The following is a 25,243-nucleotide window of genomic DNA, read 5'->3' as shown; positions in this document are numbered from 1 at the left end:
TTTTGGGCCCGTAAAATGCCAGGGCGGTATAGGAACCCCAGAAACTGACCCCATTTTAGAAAAAAGACACCCCAATGTATTCTGTTAGGTGTATGACGAGTTCATAGAAGATTTTATTTTTTGTCACAAGTTAGCGGAAATTGATTTTTATTGTTTTTTTTTCACAAAGTGTCATTTTCCGCTAACTTGTGACAAAAAATAAAATCTTCTATGAACTCACCATACTCCTAACGGAATACCTTGGGGTGTCTTCCTTCTAAAATGGGGTCATTTGTGGGGTTCCTATACTGTCCTGGCATTTTAGGGGCCCTAAACCGTGAGGAGTAGTCTTGAAACAAAATTTCTCAAAATGACCTGTGAAATCCTAAAGGTACTCATTGGACTTTGGGCCCCTTAGCGCAGTTAGGGTGCAAAAAAGTGCCACACATGTGGTATCGCCGTACTCAGGAGAAGTAGTATAATGTGTTTTGGGGTGTATTTTTACACATACCCATGCTGGGTGGGAGAAATCTCTCTGTAAATGGACAATTGTGTGTAAAAAAAATCAAACAATTGTCATTTACAGATATATTTCTCCCACCCAGCATGGGTATGTGTAAAAATACACCCCAAAACACATTATACTACTTCTCCTGAGTACGGCAATACCACATGTGTGGCACTTTTTTGCAGCCTAACTGCGCTAAGGGGCCCAAAGTCCAATGAGCACCTTTAGGCTTTACAGGGGTGCTTACAATTTAGCACCCCCCAAAATGTCAGGACAGTAAACACACCCCACAAATGACCCCATTTTGGAAAGTAGACACTTCAAGGTATTCAGAGAGGAGCATAGTGAGTCTGTGGCAGGTTTCATTTTTTTTTGTCGCAAGTTAGAAGAAATGGAAACTTTTTTTTTTTTGTCACAAAGTGTCATTTTCCGCTTACTTGTGACAAAAAATAATATCTTCTATGAACTCACTATGCCTCTCAGTGAATACTTTGGGATGTCTTCTTTCCAAAATGGGGTCATTTGGGGGGTATTTATACTATCCTGAAATTCTAGCCCCTCATGAAACATGACAGGTGGTCAGAAAAGGCAGAGATGCTGGAAAATGGGAAAATTCACTTTTTGCACCATAGTTTGTAAACGCTATAACTTTTACCCAAACCAATAAATATAGGCTGAATGTGTTTTTTTTTTATTAAAAACATGTTTGTCCACATTTTTCGCGCTGCATGTATACAGAAATTTTACTTTATTTGAAAAATGTCAGCACAGAAAGTTAAAAAAATCATTTTTTTGCCAAAATTCATGTCTTTTTTGATGAATATAATAAAAAGTAAAAATCGCATCAGCAATCAAATAGCATCAAAAGAAAGCTTTATTAGTGACAAGAAAAGGAGCCAAAATTCATTTAGGTGGTAGGTTGTATGAGCGAGCAATAAACCGTGAAAGCTGCAGTGGTCTGAATGGAAAAAAAGTGGCCGGTCCTTAAAGAGAAACTCCGACCAAAAATTGAACTTTATCCCAATCAGTAGCTGATACCCCCTTTTACATGAGAAATCTATTCCTTTTCACAAACAGACCATCAGGGGGCACTGTATGACTGATATTGTGGTGAAACCCCTCCCACAAGTAACCCCTCCCACAAGAAAAGTTCGAACTTTTGTGGGAAATAGCTGTTTACAGCTGTTTCCAACTGCCAAAACCCATGCAGCAGCTACATCACCTGCCAACAGTAAAATATTCACTGGAGTTCCTCTTTAAGGGGGGTAAAGCCCTAGGTCCTCAAGTGGTTAATACAGTGTATTTTGTTTTATTTGAGTCTGCTTTGTGTCAGTGATGAAAACACTTCCCTTACTAAGGGAGTTGAGCTCAGATATTGATAGGTCACTTTATCTTATTTTCTGTGCTCTTTTTTTAGAGCCATTCATGTTACTGATTTAAATATCATCATGGTACTCATCATGTTACTGATTTAAATATGGAGCACCCTCTGATCTGCACATAACTCCAAACTATGCCAGAACTACCTTAGGAAAATAGAACAAGATGGCAAGTTTGTAAACATGGAGTGGCCATCAAGCTGGTTTGGGATGAACTGGGCAGAAGAGTGGAAGCAAAGCAACCTAAAAGTGCCATGCGTTTACGGGAACTTCTGCTGCAGGGTTGGGAAGAACTTCCTGAAGAATCTTTGATTTCCATTGTAGAAAAAATTCCACAGGTGTGTTCAGCAGCTATATCTACCAAAGGTTGATAAGTCAATGTAAATAAAGCTCTTTATTCCAAATACATACATAACACATAAAACTTCTTTATGTATGTGGTTTGAAAAATGAGCTTTCATTACACTGAGGATGTTGAAGTTCTTATTATTTTATGCATGTATCTTGAATAAAGAGTTTTAAAAAGTAGACCTGAACTCTCAGGACAGTAGGAAAACAGAGAGAAATGCACCCTGTGTGTATTTAGAGAGTTTAGTCTGTATAATTCCCCCTCATCGGTAAGTAATCACAACTGTAATTTGATCTATCAGCTGTGTCAACTCAGGAATCTTGGCAGACTTGGCAGAGCGTATAGTTTGGCGCAGTTATAGCAGCAATGCTATAGTCTGCGGCCCACGCATGGGTAAGCAGGGGATCTTGTGATTGCCGGACCCTGAATTACTTCTGCCTCCGAGTTGTTATGACTCGGAGAGGGCATTGTAATTTACACCACCCGATATTTCAGCAGAACCAGGGTGGGCAGTCTTTCGGCTCACCCTGCACCAAGTTGACCGGGCAGGAAAAAACAAAATGTACGCAATTCAGGTACAATAGTTACATCCATGCCGGGGACATGAGAGCTGCTTATTTAAGTGTTTATTGGAAAGCCATGTGATGGAGATGGGGAGGGGGGCAAGTTTGGGATTAGGGGTCGGGCGAAGTAGCTGTTTTTGTTTTTGAAATGATCATTATACAGCATGCCTTCTTAGACATAGACATTATGCAAATAACTACTACAATTGTGTTGTTGTTATTATTATTCAATGTATGGCTCTGCTTTGTGGTCTTTGTGACAGTATATTACCACTGTTTTATTAATGCATAGCCTACTGCCTTGCTGAATTGTAATAAAATATATTTAAAAAAAAAAAAAAAAAGCTAATTCTGAATCTTCTTTCATTAAAACAATTCTTGGATGGATTGGTTCATCGTATCTTCCACCTTACACTGGATCATCTGCACTAAAATAGATTCTGTCAATTTGTTTTGATTTTTTTTTCATAGTCTTGTTAACTTACTGTGCTACATTGCGATTTACAACAAAGTAGAAAATAGGACAGATGAATAATTGAATAGTGGGTGTTCTGTGTTGAACATATCTGACAGGGTAAAAGATTTCTGCTTCATAGGTCTTGCTGTATTTTATAAATCCAAGTTTTTCTCTTATAGGCGCAGGGACAAGTCATGTCATGTTTGATCTGCCTGTGTCACTAACACAATCAAATTGGCACTCACACTTCAACACCTATTAAGCACATTTTAGCCTTGTAGATTGAATATCATGCCACTTCATAACACCCTGACTGGGAAGTGTGATAAACCCTGGAATTGGTGCAAGGAATAATGACATTAGATGCACCCTGGACTAACCCAAAGTGACGGAGTAAGACCCAGATCTGCTAACTGCATGCATTCTAAGCAGAGAGGCAGCTGCTGTGGCTTCAACAGCAGCCGATTGGCTAGTAGCAAGACTGTTCTTCGAAGCAGCCTCACAAAGCTGAAGCTGTGAACACAGAAGCATCAAGCACTGAACCAGCCAGCTGCGAAGACTGAGGATGCTCATTTAAAACCATCATTGCTCTGATCTTCCTCTACAGCATTATGAGAACCTCACCTGGACCACTACTCACATTAGGTGTTCCAAGAATCAGCTTTCGGGATGTGAGTGTTGGTGCTTCCTTCAAAGAGTAAAAGAAAAGTGCAGACTAGTTTTAGAGACAGAAAAGCATCTCCCTTGAACAATCTAAGATACCTTGTACCTTGCACTTATAGTGGTCAGGTGCACGGGCAATAAGGAAACCCTTCACACCTTGATTAAATATTTTCTCCTGAAGATTCTACAAGTCCTGTCTGGGTAGTTTGAAGAATATTACACCTAAAAATGTCTGACCAAGAGATTGAAGACTTTGATGTGGACAGTATGTCGGACACCTCGCGGATGATCCCCGGCCTCCCTCCATACAACATGGAAGACCAGCTCTTGCCCATGGAATCCCGGGGTAAATGGGGTTGCTGGATTTGGACAGTGTTTGTCTCTGGAGCAAACTTTTTAGCTTTTATTGTGAACTCCATAATCCTGGCAGTTATATTTACCATTGTCTTGACCCCAACCATCGTAGTGGTCTATTTTGGATTTAAATGCCACTCAAGGGTAAGTAAAGATATCTTTATATATCTGAAAACTTGTTGTTGATCTTAAAGGGAACATGAAATGAGAGGTATATGGAGGCTGCTTTATTTATTTCATTTTCAAAAATACCAGTTATCTGGCTGTTCTGCTTATCCTCTGCCTCTATTCCATACCATAGACCCTGAATAAGCATACAGCAGAGAAGATCAGGTGTTTCTGACATTATTATCAGATCTGACAAGATTAGCAGCATGCTTGTTTCTGGTGTGATTCAGACACTACTGCAGCCAAATAGATCGGCAGGGCTGCCAGGCAACTGGTATTGTTTAAAATGAAATACATATGGCAGCCTCCATATACTTTTCTTTTCAGGATTCTTTTAAATGAGCCATCTGTAGTCGGAACAGACAAATACAGACTTTATTACTACAGTTTTGTGAAAGGCTGCGTTGACAGTGTGAAGATGTATAAACTTATCTTTAGATAGAACAGATCAGTATGTTATGAATCTTGACTTTAAATGTACTTCTTGGTGCTTATATTAGATTAGAATTAGGATTAGTGCTAATATAAGGGTTTGATAAGGTTAATGTGAGGGCTAGTCGATTTGCACAAAGAACTACAGTACAGATCTCTCTGCTGAAGATTATTATACAGGTTTGAGAACGCTCAGGAGGGCACTGGGTGTGGGAAGGAGTTTCCTTCAAAATGCAAATGATTTTGGTGCAATTGTACTACATTAAATTGATTATTAAATACAGATTTTGGAATTTCAGCAATACTTAAAGGTACACTATGCATGGTTAACTATGCTGGTTTCATTTCTATCATCCCTCTAAAAAACACCTATTATTACCTGGTTGTCATGCTGGTCCTCAGCTTTCAATATTTGTTTGAGTCTTTGACCCAGAAATGTTATGCAGAACTGGTGACCAGACTTCACTGGCTGCATGCTTGCTACAGGTCAGTCACTTCATAAAAAGGTGAAGTAATAAGATGAGCACAATGGACCTGTAAGAAGCATTTTTAAAAGGATGTTAGCAGTGTCTGTCTCCACATTATTCTCACCGCAGGATTATTTTGAAAAGCAGCTATAACACCTGATGTTCTTTGCTGGAGTTGCAGTTTCAAACGCGATTGAGCGCATAGATGATATGCAATATAACAGTGGTTCAAAAAGCTCAGGACACAAAGAATCACATAAAGGCACAAACAGCATCACTGAGGCTAGGTTCTCAGGGAGCGTTGCGTTTCCTGTAACAGCTGGAACGCACAGCAGTGGATCGAGAAAGTTGCGCCGCACGTTATCTGTTGCATTGCGTACAGTGAAGTATACAGTCAATAAAAAAGTATGCTTCACTGTCACTGTTAACATGCATGTTTTGCGGTAAAGGTTGACGCAAACCGCACTACAATGCGGCTGTTATGCCGCCCTGCAATGCACCACCGTGAACCTAGCCTGAAAAATACTCTATCATTTGTTGACTAAAAAATAAAAATCAACCTCTAACAAACTCTTATTCATATACATTGATGCAGTGGTTGAATAGTACAGAAATGGTCCTTTGTTAGCATCACTGTATAGGAGACTAGTGGGGCTTACTGAAGTATACTGCCATAAACATGACATAGCAGTGGAAATGACAATAGTGTGCCATAACCAGCCTGTTTTCAACCCGGTTTAGAGTGATAAAATAAGAGAAGATTCATTCCATTGGCAACTTTTGTTGGAGCTGAGCTGATCCACATGTCACCGCTGCTTCCTGATGGCAGCTAAGGGGTTAAAGCACGTGCACCGGGAAGATCATTCTTCTCTAAGGTGTGAATGACATTGTGAATGTAAAGTGTCACTTCCCATCAGCCGCATGCATGTGCCTTGTGCATACATCAGAGCTGTGTGCTGCAATACAGGGCCGGCAGTAAAGCTGATATACAATGGATGGAAGAATCTGAAGCACATGGCTTTGGAATCTTTCTTTTGTATCAGGACCTATATTTGCAGTGCCAGTTAAATTCTGTGTAATAGAAGCCGAAAGTCAGAGTATAGGTAAAATGCCCCTACGGATACTTTACTACACTGTCTAGGCAGGGCTGTTTTTGGCAGTGCTTTTGGGTGTTCCTTCCCCATTGTTTGCCTAACCCTAGCTGATCTTCGTTTTGGTAAATTGCCTACCCAAAGCCTAAAGGTGTCCACTAATGATATGATCTTGATTGTACAATCTTACCAAATGTATGTAGTAGAAGGGTAAACTGAGTAAATATAGTCAGAATGGATACTTTAGGTAGTTACTCATATGACATAGATGTGGTAAGATTGTACAATCAAGATTGTGTCATTATCTCTTGCTTGGAGGAAAATTCAAATGCGACCCATCAGAGATTATTTGAGTGGGACACTGGGGCTTATTTGAGTTTAGTAGAGTATGCAACTCAGCATTTTCTCTTTGTTATAAAATAATATTCACAGCATAAAATCTACTACCACAAACAAAATTTGTAGCAGAACAGCATTCAAACAGCACTTTGTTCTTCAGTGGAAAGCTCCTTGCTTCAGTGGGCAGCTTCTGGCCGTATCCAAAGAGGTGATAACATTATTTATTGTTTACATTCCTTTGTCAGATACAATTAGTAAACATTCACAAACTGCCAGAACTCAGCTGTACTGAGCTGAGGAGGAGCAGAAAGAGCTGAGAAGTGATTACTAGGTAGATTTTAATATATAAATATAGCAGCAATGCAATAAAATGCAATGGCAGCTTTCAATCAGAGCAGATAAACTTTGGGAATTTGTAATTTGTAAACAGGCAATAAACTTGTGCATAAAAGCAAATATAACTGTATGGGTAATAAAAAGTAGTAAAACACATTTTTATTGAATGTTGTGTCAGAGTTTAATCCTACTTTAAGGCATTCCCATTGGTCCAGATCAATTAGATCATAGCAAAGAAATGAACAGCGCTACTTAAAAACAGATGAGTGCTTACCTGCAAAAGAGTGCAAGCCCCACTTATGGGATAAAATACACACTGAGCATACACATGACCTGTCTACCACTTGGAGGATGTTAGTTTCCTATAACAGCTTGCATGCAACTTGTTAAGTACTTGTCCCTCCCACTGCCGAAGAAGTCTTTCCTCCATGGGAGGGGACCTAACACTAACTAAATCCTACCTATGCATATGCATAGCCTGGGCGCGCTACCAAGTGAAATTGAAAATTGCGCAAAAAAGTGGGATCAGCGCATCACCAGGCCGCCTCTGAATGGCCTCTGCTCAGAGATGCGCTGAGCCCACCCAGAAACTACAAACGCACCTTGAACCCAAACAGAGGCTCTGCATATACACCAAAGGCAAAACATTTAAGTGGGAGCAGCTGACCAGAAATAAATTAAAACATAGCAAAGAAATGAACAGCGCTACTTAAAAACAGATGAGTGCTTACCTGCAAAAGAGTGCAAGCCCCATTTATGGGATAAAATACACACTGAGCATACACATGACCTGTCTACCACTTGGAGGATGTTAGTTTCCTATAACAGCTTGCATGCAACTTGTTAAGTACTTGTCCCTCCCACTGTCGAAGAAGTCTTTCCTCCATGGGAGGGGACCTAACACTAACTAAATCCTACCTATGCATATGCATAGACTGGGCGCGCTACCAAGTGAAATTGAAAATTGCGCAAAAAAATGTGGGATCAGCGCATCACCAGGCCGCCGTCTCAATTAGATACCAATTTTATCAGAGTTGGTGCAAATATTATAAAACTGGACAATGCAAAATTACCTGTGAATGCAATAATTGCACAGTTATAAAAAATTGAAACCGAATTTGCATCAACAAAGAAAACTTTGCAGTTCACTGATGAACTCTAGTCCATTCCACTGGTAATGGAACAATGGGAAACATCAGCAGAAAACTCAAATATGCCACTGCCAGGGCCCCTGGTCATTGTTCTCTGGGCAAGCAATTGGATCAGATGGCAAGGAGGGCATTCTATAATCAAGGTAGAAGTAATGTAAAAAACTTAAAAAAATAATTTTATAAATCCAAAATGGATAATGACACTGAAATTTAATAAAATATTTGTAAGACTGGTATGTTTCTGTCATGACACTATTTTGTTTTCACATTGCTGGCGTGTTTTTGTTGTTTATTCCTGGTAAATAGATAAAGGGTCATATATGATCTCTTTCACCTATTTATCTAATTGGGTGAGTATTTGGTTATCAATTATTAGAGGGTGAATAGTCACCACCATGAATCTCTCTATACTATTACCCACCTCATGTTTTGTGGGGAGATGAAGGTTGAGACAAGCCCCTTGTTTTTAATATTGGGGCAAATGAGTTTTTGAAAGTGATAGAATGCTCCACCCATTCTTGCAAGGCACCCCTCAATGTTGGAAGCTATATGGGTTAGTCAATGGATTTCTATCATGACAATGAAATAGGCCCTTCTAGTATGCCCATCCCTCCTCTCTCTCTCTTTCTCTCTCTTTCTTTCTCTCTCTCTCTCTCTCTCTCTCTCTCTCTCTCTCTCTCTTTTTTACAATATGGTTTTCAGGAAAAAAAATGTAATGCCATGTAAAATCTGAATAACATACTATGAAGATTTGCAAATTACTTGAATTGAATACTTAACAGAAAATAGTACAGAGGCAACATAGCAAATGTTGAAACTGAAAAGTTATTGTTTACTGAAAAACATATGTTAATTTTGAGCTTGATAACCGCAACACATCTCAAAAGAGTTGAAATATATAAAAGGTAACAAAAGAGTGGAACAGTTGTATACAGCTAAAAAGCTAGCAAACAAATGGAACACGTGACCTTACAACTAATTAGCTATTTAGCTTAATTGCCAACATGTCATTACCGTGAACACCATAGATGTTGAGGGTTGTTTTCTTTAAACAGACTTCAAAGAACACCAGTCTTAAAGGGAATCTGAAGTGAAAATAAACTGATGACGTAATGATTTGTATGTGTAGTACTGCTAAATAATAGAACATTAGTAGCACAGATGTGAGTCTTATATTGTTTACAGTACAGGAAGAGTTGAGAAACCTATGAAAAAGAGCTTCTCTGAGCTCTCCAACCTAACTTGGGTTGGCTACAGTGCAGTTTTCTGAATCACTTATCTCAACCTGTCTCTCTCTGTTTCTTGTTTGTTTAGGCCTCGTTCACATCAATTAGCACAGATGGCTGTGAAAAAAGGAACCTTTATTTCCAAATAACATATTATTGACATATATTGTACTAGGGACACAATTTAAATGTTGCAATTACCCGGAACAAATGGGCAAATAAAATGTGTCTATTTCATTATCAATAGCACATTTTATTTTTAAACTACAATGGCTGAAAGCTGAGAAATGGTGATTTTTTTTCATTTTTTTTTTCTTCTTCTTCTTCTCTGCAAAATACATATAAAAAATATTTAGCAAAAAGGTCAGTTTAGACTTACCTGGTAAAGATGTTTCTAAACATCTCAGTGTACGGCAGGAAAAGGAGAGACTCCAGGCTCCTCCTCCAAGGGAAACACAATTGACAAGAAGTTTAAAAGGCCCCCACCCCCTGCTACCCTCAGTATATAGACAAGAAATCCGGCCAATGAGACACCCAAACGTGACCCAGAATCCTGTCTACAGCTCAATCCACACCAAAACAGTGCAAAAAAAGTCAGGAAGAAAGAATAGAAGGCAGCATAGAGGGAGGGATGTAGTATGCCGTACACTGAGATGTTTAGAAACATCTTTACCAGGTAAGTCTAAACTGACCTTTCTCTAACCATCTCAGTGTATGGCAGGAAAAGGAGAGATAGGCAAGTAACCCCCTACTCACATGAGGGAGGGACTGCTGCCTGAAGCACCTTTCGACCAAAATGTTGGCCCTGACTGAAGAAGAGTCCCATCTAAAATGCATATCTGGACCAATCAGTCTTTGGTTCTCCCAAAAAGCTAATCGCTTCAATTCTCTGTAGATTGAAAATAATGCAAGGCTGACAAGCGCAAGGCTAACAAAGCCTATGCGAATAAGCGCAAGGCTAACAAAGCCTATGCGAATGAACGCAAGGCTAACAAAGCCTATGCGAATGAACGCAAGGCTAACAAAGCCTATGCGAATGAACGCAAGGCTAACAAAGCCTATGCGAATGAACGCAAGGCTAACAAAGCCTGTGCGAATGAACGCAAGGCTAACAAAGCCTGTGCGAATGAACGCAAGGCTAACAAAGCCTGTGCGAATGAACGCAAGGCTAACAAAGCCTGTGCGAATGAACGCAAGGCTAACAAAGCCTGTGCGAATGAACGCAAGGCTAACAAAGCCTGTGCGAATGAACGCAAGGCTAACAAAGCCTATGCGGATGAACGCAAGGCTAACAAAGCCTATGCGGATGAACGCAAGGCTAACAAAGCCTATGCGAATGAACGCAAGGCTAACAAAGCCTATGCGAATGAACGCAAGGCTAACAAAGCCTATGCGAATGAACGCAAGGCTAACAAAGCCTATGCGAATGAACGCAAGGCTAACAAAGCCTATGCGAATGAACGCAAGGCTAACAAAGCCTATGCGAATGAACGCAAGGCTAACAAAGCCTATGCGAATGAACGCAAGGCTAACAAAGCCTATGCGAATGAACGCAAGGCCAACAAAGCCTATGCGAATGAACGCAAGGCCAACAAAGCCTATGCGAATGAACGCAAGGCCAACAAAGCCTATGCGAATGAACGCAAGGCCAACAAAGCCTATGCGAATGAACGCAAGGCCAACAAAGCCTATGCGAATGAACGCAAGGCCAACAAAGCCTATGCGAATGAACGCAAGGCCAACAAAGCCTATGCGAATGAACGCAAGGCCAACAAAGCCTATGCGAATGAACGCAAGGCCAACAAAGCCTATGCGAATGAACGCAAGGCCAACAAAGCCTATGCGAATGAACGCAAGGCCAACAAAGCCTATGCGAATGAACGCAAAGCCAACAAAGCCTATGCGAATGAACGCAAGGCCAACAAAGCCTATGCGAATGAACGCAAGGCCAACAAAGCCTATGCAAATGAACGCAAGGCCAACAAAGCCTATGCGAATGAACGCAAGGCCAACAAGCCTATGCGAATGAACGCAAGGCCAACAAGCCTATGCGAATGAACGCAAGGCTAACAAAGCCTATGCGAATGAACGCAAGGCCAACAAAGCCTATGCGAATGAACGCAAGGCCAACAAGCCTATGCGAATGAACGCAAGGCCAACAAGCCTATGCGAATGAATGCAAGGCCAACAATCGTCTGCAAATGAACGCAAGGCCAACAATCGTCTGCGAATGAACGCAAGGCCAACAAGCCTATGCGAATGAACGCAAGGCCAACAAGCCTATGCGAATGAACGCAAGGCCAACAAGCCTATGCGAATGAACGCAAGGCCAACAAGCCTATGCGAATGAACGCAAGGCCAACAAGCCTATGCGAATGAACGCAAGGCCAACAATCGTCTGCGAATGAACGCAAGGCCAACAATCGTCTGCGAATGAAAGCAAAGCTATCAAGCGTCTGCAAAATGAAAGCAAAGCTATCAAGCGTCTGCAAAATGAAAGCAAAGCTATCAAGCGTCTGCAAAATGAAAGCAAAGCTATCAAGCGTCTGCAAAATGAAAGCAAAGCTATCAAGCGTCTGCAAAATGAAAGCAAAGCTATCAAGCGTCTGCAAAATGAAAGCAAAGCTATCAAGCGTCTGCAAAATGAAAGCAAAGCTATCAAGCGTCTGCAAAATGAAAGCAAAGCTATCAAGCGTCTGCAGAATGAAAGCAAAGCTATCAAGCGTCTGCAAAATGAAAGCAAAGCTATCAAGCGTCTGCAAAATGAAAGCAAAGCTATCAAGCGTCTGCAAAATGAAAGCAAAGCTATCAAGCGTCTGCAAAATGAAAGCAAAGCTATCAAGCGTCTGCAAAATGAAAGCAAAGCTATCAAGCGTCTGCAAAATGAAAGCAAAGCTATCAAGCGTCTGCAAAATAAAAGCAAAGCTATCAAGCGTCTGCAAAATGAAAGCAAAGCTATCAAGCGTCTGCAAAATGAAAGCAAGGCTATCAAGCGTTTGCAAAATGAAAGCAAAGCTATCAAGCGTTTGCAAAATGAAAGCAAAGCTATCAAGCGTCTGCAAAATGAAAGCAAAGCTATCCAGCGTCTGCAAATGAAAGCAAAGCTATCAAGCGTCTGCAAATGAAAGCAAAGCTATCAAGCGTCTGCAAATGAAAGCAAAGCTATCAAGCGTCTGCAAATGAAAGCAAGTCTTGCGAGCCTATGCCCATCAGTGCTGGTCGTAATGGAAAAATCTACGCTTACGGATCATTACGCGTAATTTTACGCTATTACGCATTACGCAATTACAGTTACGGCGTAGGAAATTATCTACGGTACATCACTGTAATTACGCGTAAACTTACGCAGTTACGCGTAAGGATACTGTAATGTAGGCGCTTACACTACGATGTTACGCGTAATGCTGTAATACCCATTAATGCGTATTTTTTGATGCATACGGACGATATGTACGCAATAGCCGTCAATGTGACAGTTATTGCGTACATATCATTTGTATGCGTCAAAACATACGCTTATACTGAAGGGCGGGAGAAGATACTATTGGTTGCTTAGGCTGTTGACTGATTGGCTACTCTTAGAAAAGGGGAGTTTTTACGTTAGTAATTACGCGTAAAATTACGCGTAAGTGTTCGTAAAATTACGCATACCTAGCAATTACGGTAGACAGTGTAATTACGATACCACTCTACTGCTTACGCGTAAATAATTACGCGTAAGACCGTAATTTACGCGTAGCGCTTACGCGTAAATTTACATTGAATTACGATGCGTAATTACGCTCATGCGTAATTTCGGCCCAGCACTGATGCCCATGAAAGCAAGGTTAACAAGCATATGCAAATAAATGCTAATGAATGCAAATAATTGCAAATGAATGCAAATGAATGCAAGGCTGACAATCTTCTGTAAATTGAAGCAAAGCTATCATGCATATGTAAATAAAAGCAAAGCTGACAAGTATATGCAAATAAATGCAAGGCTTAACAAGCCTCTGCAAAAGAAATCAAGTCTTGGAAGCCTATGCAAAATGAAAGCAAGGCTAACAAGCATATGCAAATAAAATCTAGGTTAACAAGTCTCAGCAATTTATAATCTGCACACAAATGCAAATCAGGGGACCACCTGAAATTATTCAGAGATTTGTTGGGTGAAAGTTTCTCTACCCCTAATTCTGCCAATCAACTTTATTCCTGTGCAGGCTTGACCAGCTAATTTGTTATAATCCCGGGGAAGCCTATTGTTGCAATGGCAACATTCCACCTTCATCCAGTCCTGCATCTATTGCTTGCTTGTTTGGACACAGGAGAAGAAATAGCACAAAACATACAAGGGAAACCACTCTAATCTCAGCCATGTGAATGCATTTTCCCAGCAAATAATTATCAGTCCCCATAGCTAGCATGTAACAATCCTATGCAAATGCTAGACCTGAAAATTACTTCTGTAAACTCACAGGAATAGGATCAGGGGTAAGGGCTTTTAGCAATCGCTGAGCCCCATCTGGAGAAAAGAGAAACTTAGGGATTCTAATCTTTGTACTGTCCCCTCAGATTCTCCCCCCAAGCAAATACATGGTAAACGCTACATCACCGTGTTGTCTGCCGACAGAGGATCCGCCATGACTTGCAACAGCAACCGCTCAGCCGGCGTCTCTGTCTCCTCCATTATACTGGAGTGATCCGGAAGTACCACATCCTTAAGCTTCTGCTGTGATCACTTCCTACGGCTGCTGGAGGACGGCATTGTCCATATACAAAAATCTTGGTGCCGTCTCATCCTAGCCATCTCCCCCTTGTCAGATGCCACTGTGCACCCGCGTGCACTCACCGCTCAAACTGCCCACCTGGCCGAGCTAAGTGAGATCATCTGCGACCCTTCAGGCTACCGAAGGGGGGAGATTCCCAGCGTCATAACACACACAGACATGATGACCACCTGGGAACAGAAGCACTATGTCTAACTATTGCAGGCAGGATAAACTTCCCAACGCCTGATCACAGGCCAGGATGGGATCTTATCCCAAACAAACTGCTCTGCATAGCTACACAAAGTCGCCAAATAGATAAATAAACTACAGCTGTCAACTGTGTCCTCGGCAGGCCGGAAACACAAGATACTGAGGGTAGCAGGGGGTGGGGGCCTTTTAAACTTCTTGTCAATTGTGTTTCTCTTGGAGGAGGAGCCTGGAGTCTCTCCTTTTCCTGCCGTACACTGAGATGGTTAGAGAAAGTACTGCTCAAAGAAAGCTTAGTTTGTCCCGCAAAAAAAAATATATAGATGATTTCAGTGTGATAAGTAGAGATAAAGTTATTGGCAAATGAATGGGAGGACCGTGATGTGAAAATTGCTCTGGTTTTGAAGGGAAAAAAAAGCTGTGGTACTGAAGTGGTTAATTTGGAATAGATGTTTGCTATGAAATTCAGGTAAATTTAGACAAACATAAAAAGTTCTTTTCAAGCCTTGGACTACAGTTCTAAACCCTTTAACCAGTTCACCCCCAAGGGTTTTTATCCTAACGGACCAGAGCAATTTTCAGTTGTCAGCGCTCCTCTCTTTTATTCCCTAATAACTTTATTACTACTTATCACAAGAAAAAGATCTATACCTCGTTTTTTTCGCCACCAATTAGGCTTTCTGTGGATAGTACATTTTGCTAAGAATTTTTTTATTCTAAATGCATTTTAATGAGAAAAACAGAAAAAAAAGAAAAAAAATCATTATTTCTCAGTGTTCAGCCTTTATAGTTTTAAAATTAAACATTCTCCTGTGGATAAAACAAACACGTTTTATTTTCCCAGTGGTCCCGATAATTAAACCGTTTAGATTATGTCCCTACCACAATGTATGGCGACAGTATATTATTTTGAAATATAAGTGGTTATTTTTCTGTTTGTTCTGGCCATAATTACAAGCCCCTATGTAATAAATTAAAATTAATTTTCCCTAATAAAATATAGAATAAAAAAAGCTGAGTCCCTAAGGCAACTATTTATTTATTTTTTTTAAGCTGATTTTTTTCTTTTACAAGTGTTTTTTTTGGGGGGGAGGGTTGGAAGTGTAATTTTATTAATGATGTGTATATACTTGAAAATGTATGTATTTTGCAGGTGTAATATACTTTTTGGCCACAAGATGGCGCTAGTGAACACTCATAGGACGTGTTCATTTTTTTTTTTTTTTTTTTTACACTTTATTAAACTGTTACATTTCCTGTTTATGTGAATGGACGTAGCCGCTGTTCGCGGTCACGTCCATTCACTCCAGGCACTGCGATTGGGTAGAGGACTGTTCGGTCCTCTTCCCCAATCACCCAGCACGGGATCCCGACGATAATGGCGGCGGTAGCGGCGGACACACGGCGGTAGCAGCGGCGGGAATGCGCGACGTATTAAAACGTCATGTTGCTGTTAATAGCGGTAAGCATGACGTTTTAATACGTTAGGATGGCGGTAAATGGTTAAATACATTTTGTTTTCCATATCACTCTATCTTTCTGTAAATTTGAATTAACCCATGAATTCTGTAACCTGTAGGTCACTTAAGTTGTTTCTGTAACTGCAGAGATGTGAAGCTACAGGAATATCATTTCAGTTGTTCTCAATCAAGAACCTGTACATTTTCATTCACTAATACAGCATTTGCATAGAACTGTTGCAACTTTGCATACACTGGTAGCGGAGGATGTGGACAATGATGTGTGATGAGCAGAAGAGCTGGCATGGCATCCACATTACTAGGCAGCAGGTGAATGGTGTCACATCTGATGTCAGCCACCTAAGCCTGCTGTGTATCTCAACACTGCTAAGTAAGGGCTTCTGCCAAATGAGTGTTTTACTGGCAGATCTGCAACATGTGCTGAGTTGTCCAGGCTGATGTCTAATCTCCCTCCACTGCACAGCACTGACTGCAAATCCTGTTGCCGGAGCTGCTACGGCACCCAGCAAAGTTCAGAGACCCTTTGTTTCCTCTGCATTAAGGATGAAAACAGGAGCTGTACAAACTTCAATGCAAGAGAAATGGAGCGAGTGCGGAAGAGGAGAGGGGAGACTATGTGTATGTATGAATGAGCTAGATGTGGCATAATGTGTGTACGTACATATTACATGTGTGCATTATCAGGGCCGCCTCTTGCACACTGCATGCATTTCCGATTCAGATTCCGCTTTTTAATCGTTTTTTACCTCCGATTCCGATTTTTAATCTTTACTGCATGCTGCGTTTTTTGATCCGTTTTTCTGTTGAATGTATTCAGGGAAAATCGGAATTGAAAATCGGAATCGGAAACTGAATCAGAATCGGAATCAGAAAATGGATTTGCAGTGTGCAGGGAGCCTAAGAAGAAAAAACTGTGATGATTTGATAAATCTGTCCCTGTGACTCTAGGCATGTTATTACGTAATAATGTGCGGCATGAAGATGGGGACCATGGAGACACGGACTGACAGAGGAGCGCATGTGCTGGGACAGGTGAGGCACTACTCTACTGAAGACATTGCAGAGGCCCCAGGGAGGACAGTTAAGTTGGGGGGTGACCCCACAAAATACTATACCCTCCACCATGCCTATAAAAACAAAATATACTACAGCCCTCACCAACATACCTCCCTGACATGACCAGAGCAGAGACTAGAGCGTACTGTGTAACATTGGTGCAAACAGCTAGGTGACATCTGTGGTCCAGCTCTGCTCATCACGGTACCTTTTTGTCCTGCCCACCAAGGCTTTCTCAAAACAGAAGAAAGCTGATCTGGCTCTTAAAGTGCAGCCTGAGGGGATTATTTTTATCAGTGTTCTCAATGTTCTTAACATGCTCGGCAATATGTGTTCCGAGCTGCCTCTTTGTTTTCCCTATATAGAGCAAACCACATGGACATCTTATACAGTATACAATTTTTTCTGAATAACAATTAATGTTAGATGTCATAGGCCCCAGTGCCAACTAGGTTTCACTTTTTTTCACTGGCTTTTCAAATTTGGCACCTTCCTTGTTGTCATATAGGGTCTTTCGCCTACTATACTCGTAATTTTATCATTTAGCAACAACACAAGCTAATGTTTTTGCAGTAGGTTTTGCAGCGTACGTTAAAAAGGGGCGCTGGGAAAAAAGGGCGCCGGGTTTTTAACGATAAGCATGGATAACGTTTAAAAATGTATTGTACTGTATTTCGTTTAAAATTAATGTTTTATAAAGTTATAAATCATTAAATAATGTGCATTAAATCGGCAATTGTAAAAACGTTAATCTTTCGTTTAAATAGTGAAACGTATAATAACGTTTAAAAAAAAAATTTACTAAGTAACCCTCCCTGTACCTACCCCTAACCCCTAGACCCCCCTGTTGATGCCTAAACCTAAGACCCCCCCTGTTGGTGCCTAAGTAACCCTCCCTGTACCTACCCCTAACCCCTAGACCCCCCTGTTAGTGCCTAAACCTAAGACCCCCCTGTTGGTGCCTAAACCTAAGACCCCCCTGTTGGTGCCTAAACCTAAGACCCCCCTGTTGGTGCCTAAACCTAAGACCCCCTGTTGGTGCCTAAACCTAAGACCCCCCTGTTGGTGCCTAAACCTAAGACCCCCCTTTTGGTGCCTAAACCTAAGACCCCCTGTTGGTGCCTAAACCTAAGACCCCCCTGTTGGTGCCTAAACCTAAGACCCCCCTGTTGGTTTTTTCGTTTAAAAATAATGTAAAAAAAAAAAAAATGTACTGTTTTTCGTTTAAAAATAATGTTTGTAAAAAAAAATTGTACTGTTTTTCGTTTAAAAATAATATTTAAAAATGTATAAATCATTAAATAATGTGTAATCATGAGAAGCAGTAATAAAACATTAAGTCTCCGGGCGCCGCTTTTAAAACGTTATTTTTCTCCGGCGCCCTTTTTTCCTATCGGGCGCCCATTAAACGATATTTATTATAGGAGTGCAGGGCCGGCCTTAGGTTTCACAGCGCCCTGAGCGTAACCAGATTTTGGTGCCCCCCCCCCCCCCCATTCATCCTCTTCTTTTTTTTGGTTCATGTGCTAGCATACCATTTAGTAATCACAAGCCCCAAAAATGCCAAACACGGCAACAAATAACCCCAAAGTAAATAATAAATGCAACAAACGTTACCTCCAACACATAGAATGTAGGAAATGTTACCTCCGACACATGCAAAACCGCAAATGTTACCTCCAACACATGGAATGCAGCAAATATTACCTCTGACACATAAAGTGCAGCCAAAGTTACCTCTGACACATGGCATGCAGCAAACATAACCTCAACACACGAAATGCAGCAAAAACTACCTTCCACACATGAAATTACTTCCGATACACGAAATGCAGCCAAAGTTACTTCTGACACATGAAAAGCAGCAAACATTTCCCCTACAGATAGTGCAAAGTGACTGGTAGGAGGTAGTGGATGAGTCACAGGTAGAGGTAGCGGCACATAGAAGGTGGCGGGTAGTGGGAGATAGTGGGTGGAGGGTATTGACAGGTAGTGGGTAACAGATAGTGGGAGGCTAGTAGCAGGAAATTGGTGGTGAGAAGTAGTGACAGGTAATGGCAGATAGTGGGTGGTGGGTAGAGGGCAGTGGCTGAATGGCAGTCCAGGTAGTGGGTGATGGCAGGATGGCAGTGCGGCAGTGCAGGTAGTGGCAGATAGTGGTGCTGGGTACTGACAGGCAGATGGTAGCTGGATGGCAGTACATGTAGTGGCAGAGAGTGAGTGGCAGGTAGTGAAAGGCAGAGGGTGGTGGCTGGATGACAGTACAGGTAGTGGTAGATAGTGGGTAGCAGGTAGCACCAGGTAGTGTGTGGTGACTGGGTGACAAATAGGGTGGGTAGTGATAGTAAGTGGATTGTGGCTGAGTAACAGTGCAGGTAGCGACGGTGACAGACAGTGCAAGTAGTGACGGGTAATGGGTGGTGGCTGGGTGACAGATGTGTGGGTAGTGGCTGGTGGCTCGGTGACAGATAAGTGCAGGTAGTGGGTGGTGGCTAAGTGACAGCACAGGTAGTGGATGGTGGCTGGGTGACAGCACGAATAGTGACTGATAGTGGGTGGTAGCTGGGTGACAGATAAGTGCAGGTAGTGGGTGGTGGCTGGGTGACAGTGCGGGTATCGACTGGTAGTGTGGGTGGGTGGCTGAGTGAGGGTGGTGGCTGGGTGACAGTGCTGGAAGCAACAGGTAGTGGATGGTGGCTGAGTGCCAGATAGTGGGTGTTGGCTGGGCGACATTAGAGGAAGCGAAGAGTAGTGGAGGTTGGCTGCCAGGTACCAGATATTGGGGGTAGCTAGGTGACAGTGCGGGTAGTGCAGTTAGTGGGTGGTGACTGGGTGACAGTGCAGGTGGCGACAAGGAGTGGGGGGGGGTGACTTATGACAGTGCAGGTAGTGACGGGTACCTTAGGGGTGGCTGGATGACATTGCAGGAAGCGACAGGTAGTGTGGGGGGGGGGGGGGGAGGCTGGGTGACAGTGCAGGTAGTAACAAGTACTTGGGGGTGGCTGGATGACAGTGCAGGAAGCGACAGGTAGTACGTGCGGGGGGCTGGGTGATAGTGCAGGTTGCAACAGGTTCTGGGGGTGACAGTGCGGGTAGCGACAGGTAGTGGGGGTGGCTGGGTGACAGTGCAGGCAGTGGGGGTGGCTGGGTGACAAATGGTGCAGGTAGTGAGGGGTGGCTGGGTGACAGTGCAGGCAGTGGGGGTGGCTGGGTGACAAATAGTGCAGGTAGTGGGGGGTGGCTGGGTGACTAACAGTACAGGCAGTGGGGGTGGCTGGGTGATTGACAGCACTGTGCAGGCAGTGGAAGTAGCAGTACAGGCAAAGGGAATGGCTGGGTGATAGATAATGCAGGCAGTGTGGGTCACTTGGTGACAGTGCTAGGAAGTGGCATAGTGGGAAACATCAGAGAATAGGTGACCTGGTCCTACCTTTCTCTGGTGGTAGTCAGTATTAGGACTGCCAGTGTGCCAGGCAGCAGTTACAGAGCCTCATTTCCCCTCCAGCCTCGCAGCCCAGCTCTTCTCCACGTGCAGGGGGCTGACCCATTTTCCCCAGGCTGGCAGCTGGGCGGGCTTCAATATTAGAGTGACAGCTCCCTGGATGCAGGCAGACATGAGGGAGGCAGATCCTGTTATTCCTTAGCCCCCGTCCAGCCTGCCGTGTTACCCAATCACGTGGCGGGGGCGGGGCTTAGGAGGTGGAGCTAGCACCCGGGAAAGTGCTATTGGGTTTTCTCGTGGGTTCATAATTCAACCCCGCAGCAGAATGTGGAAGGCTGCGTTTAGAATTGGCGGCTGCCACCGCCGCTGTGCTGCACATTGTGACTTTTTTTTTTTTAAATCCCCCTTTGCACAGCCACAAGTCTTCGCCCCCATCACCCCCAGCGGCACCAGGGGGTGGGGCGAAGTGCGGCAAGAGCGAGATGGACCCAGCTGGAGCCCGCAGCTAGGAGCCAAATATGCAGCAGGAGCGCCCCCTGGAAGCCGGCGCCCTGAGCGATCGCTCCGGTCGCTCAGGTCAAAGGCCGGCCCTGTAGGAGTGAATGGCGGCGCCCGATTTGTCCACTAGCCTCAGGCGCCCGAATTTACTGTTACCGGTTTTGCAACCCATACCTGTTGGCACTATAGGCTGTGACAAACCTGACAGGATCAGGTTTCTTAAACCAAACAAGAAAGAGTAGTTCCTCCAAACTATGAATGTAGTATAAAAATGAGGAGTCAATACTGCAGCCATCACATAGAAAATGTCTTTATTTACAATCAGAATAAAATAAAAACATTTAAAAACACACAATGATGCCCCCACGCCCTTTATCTGATAATCCAAAGGTCTAATACTAATCCTATGTCCGTTCTCCTAAACAGCAGTGCAGTGGCCCTAGAAAAAGGTATGTCTCACCCTAAAATTAGGTAATCAATGTGTAGCAATATATAGTGAGACATAGGGTCAAATGCACTGCTATTCAGACAACATATGGGTAAATATATAAAACAAACAAAATCACCCTAAATATATTCCAAACTGATAGGGATGGTGTGCAATTCATATAAAGTGCTAGTGCAAATACATATGAAGCAGAGGATCTGTGATCCTGTCAAGAAATATGTGTATTAGGTGTATAAAGTGCTAATGCAAAGTCAACAAGGTCCCATCAATAGAGACTAAAGTGCGTAAAGTGATTCAACAAATCTGTAAACAAGAGAAAAATCAAAAGTGAGGACTCCTGTGCAAGATATAAAACAAGAAAAAAGAAAAAAGGAGAAGTGCTCCATAGTGCATTAAAGTTTTTAATCATAAAACACGCAAGATTTAAAAACACTTACTCAAAAGTGATGGAAAACAAGCATATATTGGGTTAAACCCCAATCAAACAACCATGGATGGCAACCTGCTCCTCCTCTGTGGCCAGCAGTGGTGGGTGTCCCTGATGGTGGTGGACAATAGGAGCCTTCCCTCTGGTAGCCGTGTGCAGTGACCTCACTTATATAAGATATAAAACAGCAACCCAGAAGAAAAAACAAGATTGAATAGAAATAAAAACCTGTATAGAGACAATGTCTCTCAGATTTTCCTATTCTTCCTTGAGACTTTCCAATCAAGATATCCTTCCTTGGTTTTTCTTTTCTTTTTTTAAATTCTTGCTATACCAATTCTTTTGGATACTGTCTCTCTTCCAAATGCCTGCTCAGATCCTTTGACTCCTTTTCAAAATCAATCTCCAGAGTTCAATTTCAGTGCAGGTGGAGGAAATGTCCCCCTAGGACTGCTCTTTTATGTGAGGTGAGGTGATGGCTAGAATAATGTAGCACGGTGTTCATTCCCTGCCATAGGTTTTCTAAGTAGAAGTAACCAATCTATTTTCACCTTTTTTAATATTCATATCCAAAAAGCAAAAGCTCATTAATGTTCCACTAGTAAGTGAAGGTCAAATTCCAGTCATGTTTTCCAATTTCAAAGGATACCAAGTGGTCCTTGGTACCTCATCAGACCAGGTGTACATCGTCTATGTATCTTAACCAGAGCTGGAAGAGATAGATAGGATATACGTCCTGCCTCTCCCATAGTCCCAAATGGAGGCAGGCATAAGCTGAGGCACAAGATGCCCCCCTAGACATATCCTTGGTCTGGTGATAGAACCGGCCTTCAAAAGAGAAGCAATTTAACTCAAGCAGAAGTTTTAGGGATTTGACAAAGAACTGATTGTGGAGTGGGTAGTCGGGTGGTGCTCAGAAAGGTATAATGCAGTAGCTGCAAGACCAACCTCATTGGGAATCGAGGTATAAAGCTCCTGCACATCGATACTTACAATCAAATCATTAATTTCCACAGGAAATTCCTCCAGGACCGTTATCACATCACCTGTGTCACGGACATATGAGGGTAATACCAGAATTTCAGTTTTTCCAAGGGTCCCCCAATGCCGGGCACAATAGGTCACCCGGAGGATAATCCCTGTTCTTGTGAACCTTTAGAACAATGTTTTTATCTCCTAGTAATCTTAGAGTCTCACCTTTGTAGTAGTCTGTAGAGAGAATCACAACATTTCTGCCCTTGTCACTTGGGCAAATAATAATGCCATCCCTTTGTTTCACAAACTCCAGGGCTTGCCTTTCTCCCGGTGATAGGTTCCTGGAGAACTCTCAGTTTAGTTTGGACAGGTCACGCTGATCCAAATCCCAGAATGTCTTTAATTTATGTTTAAGTTGGGACGAATATTTAGATTTCTTTTTAACCACTTTACCCCCGCCCGTACGGATTTCTCCGTCCCTTTTTCCATCCTTTAACCCCCAGGGACGGAGAAATCCGTACTTTCCGCGTTCCCGACGCTGTCCGCGCTCCCGCTTGTAAACACGCCGCCCGCCGCTAGTAAACACGCCGCCGCCCGCTCGCCCGGAGATCAATGAACGGGAAAATCCATTCCCGTTCGTTGATCTAAGCCCCACAATGATCCGCTGCTCTCCTATGGGCAGCGCGATCATTGTGAGAAAAAACTCACGTGTCCAGCCTCCTTATACTTCCTCCAAGCTTCCGGAAGGACGCTTGGAGGTCGCATTAAAACAAAAAGTTACTGTGGCCATCTTGTGGCCAAATAGTAAACTACACCCTACACATTTTTCACATACAAATAAATGACTTTTACACAAAAAATTAACTCATTACCTCCCACACTCCCCATTTTTTTTTTTTGTAATTAAAAAAAAATTAAAAAATGTACAATTAAAAAAAATACATAAATAGTTACCTTAGGGACTGAACTTTTTAAATATTTATGTCAAGAGGGTATAACACTGTTACTTTATAAACTATGGGCTTGTAATTAGGGATGGACGCAAAACTGAAAAAAATGCACCTTTATTTCCAAATAAAATATTGGCGCCAAACATTGTGATAGGGACATAATTTAAATGGTTTTATAACCGGGACAAAAGGGCAAATACATTTCATGGGTTTTAATTACAGTAGCATGCATTATTTAAAAACTATAATGGCCGAAAACTGAAAAATAATTATTTTTTTCCCCACATTTTTCCTATTTTCCCATTAAAACACATTTAGAAAAAATTATTCTTGGCATAATGTCCCACCTAAAGAAAGCCTAATTGGTGGCGGAAAAAACAAGATATAGTTCATTTCATTGCGATAAGTAATGATAAAGTTATAGACGAATGAATGGAAGGAGCGCTGAAAGGTGAAAATTGCTCTGGTGCTCAGGGGGTAAAACCCCTCAGTGGTGAAGTGGTTAATCTCCAATGTGTTGAGGTTCAAATGTTCAGGGCCCCCCTGTATGTTTTCATCTCCCCAAGCTGCTTCTCCCTTCATCAAACAGCCATTTTAAATCTTTCAACTGTTAGAAACTGTCAGTTTTAAGGCTACTCTTCTGAGGAAGAAAGTGAGGTCTTTGAACACCTTAGCAGAGCAGCCTGAAGATGATCTTTTATTTGAACGGAGCAAATCCAGCACTGAAAAGATTAGGCAATGGGAAGATTGTGCAAAGGGTAACTGCTTCTTTGCACGTGTATACTGTGTGTTTGTATATTGATGAATCACCTTGCTCCAGTCCTGAGATCATGTGAAGTGTGCCAGGTCAAAGTTTGCAAGGTATGCACCAGTTCCTCAAGAGGACTGTTATTATCAGAATCAGAATGTGATAAAATAAAAACGTTACATCTTAGTGATATTTTTCTGCAGTAGCAAAGTAATATCTGCACTTCCTTCTCCTTTTCAACATTATATACCGGTTATATATACAACATTATATACCGGTTATATATACAACATTATATGCCGGTTAGTTGTTTTTAAAATAACGCATGACAGTAGAAAAGCACCCATGAACAGCACCAAGCTGGTATAAAATAACAGGTAGTCTTTATTGAGATCTTACACTACACAAAAATAAAGAACAATAAAAAATCACTGACAGTTAATATAAATAGATATATCACAGTGTATAATAATAATAGTATGAACTGCTCTCACTCCAAAAAACAATCATTGTACTAGCAAATGTAAATAACAGGAACAGCACTTCCCAAAGCACCAATAATCATAAAATATGCAAGGATTTTATATATATATATATATATATATATATATATATATATATATATATATATATATATATATATATATATATATATATATATATATACAATGAGCACAGCAAATAAAAAATGGCCCAATAAATCCTGGATAGGGTGACTCCAGCATATTGATTGTGTCCATCCAGGATATATTGGGACATCTTTTATCCCGTATGCTCATTGTGTGTGTGTATATATTA

General features: G+C 41.9%; 1 protein-coding gene across 1 annotated transcript in view; it reads left to right on the top strand.

Annotated features, from left to right (window-relative positions):
- Positions 1-3,761: 3,761 nt before the first annotated feature.
- LOC137522694 (transmembrane protein 88-like) overlaps positions 3,762-25,243 on the top strand; it is a 170,916-nt gene continuing 149,434 nt past the window's right edge. Inside the window, exon 1 of the mRNA XM_068242759.1 lies at positions 3,762-4,396. Coding sequence (XP_068098860.1) covers positions 4,127-4,396 — 270 coding nt within the window. The 5' untranslated portion in view covers positions 3,762-4,126. The remainder of the gene's footprint in view (positions 4,397-25,243) is intronic.

This window comes from Hyperolius riggenbachi, chromosome 6, assembly GCF_040937935.1.
Source record: "Hyperolius riggenbachi isolate aHypRig1 chromosome 6, aHypRig1.pri, whole genome shotgun sequence".
NCBI lineage: Eukaryota > Metazoa > Chordata > Amphibia > Anura > Hyperoliidae > Hyperolius > Hyperolius riggenbachi.
Note: the sequence above shows the minus strand (reverse complement) of the source record. Positions and strands in the feature narration are given on the sequence as shown.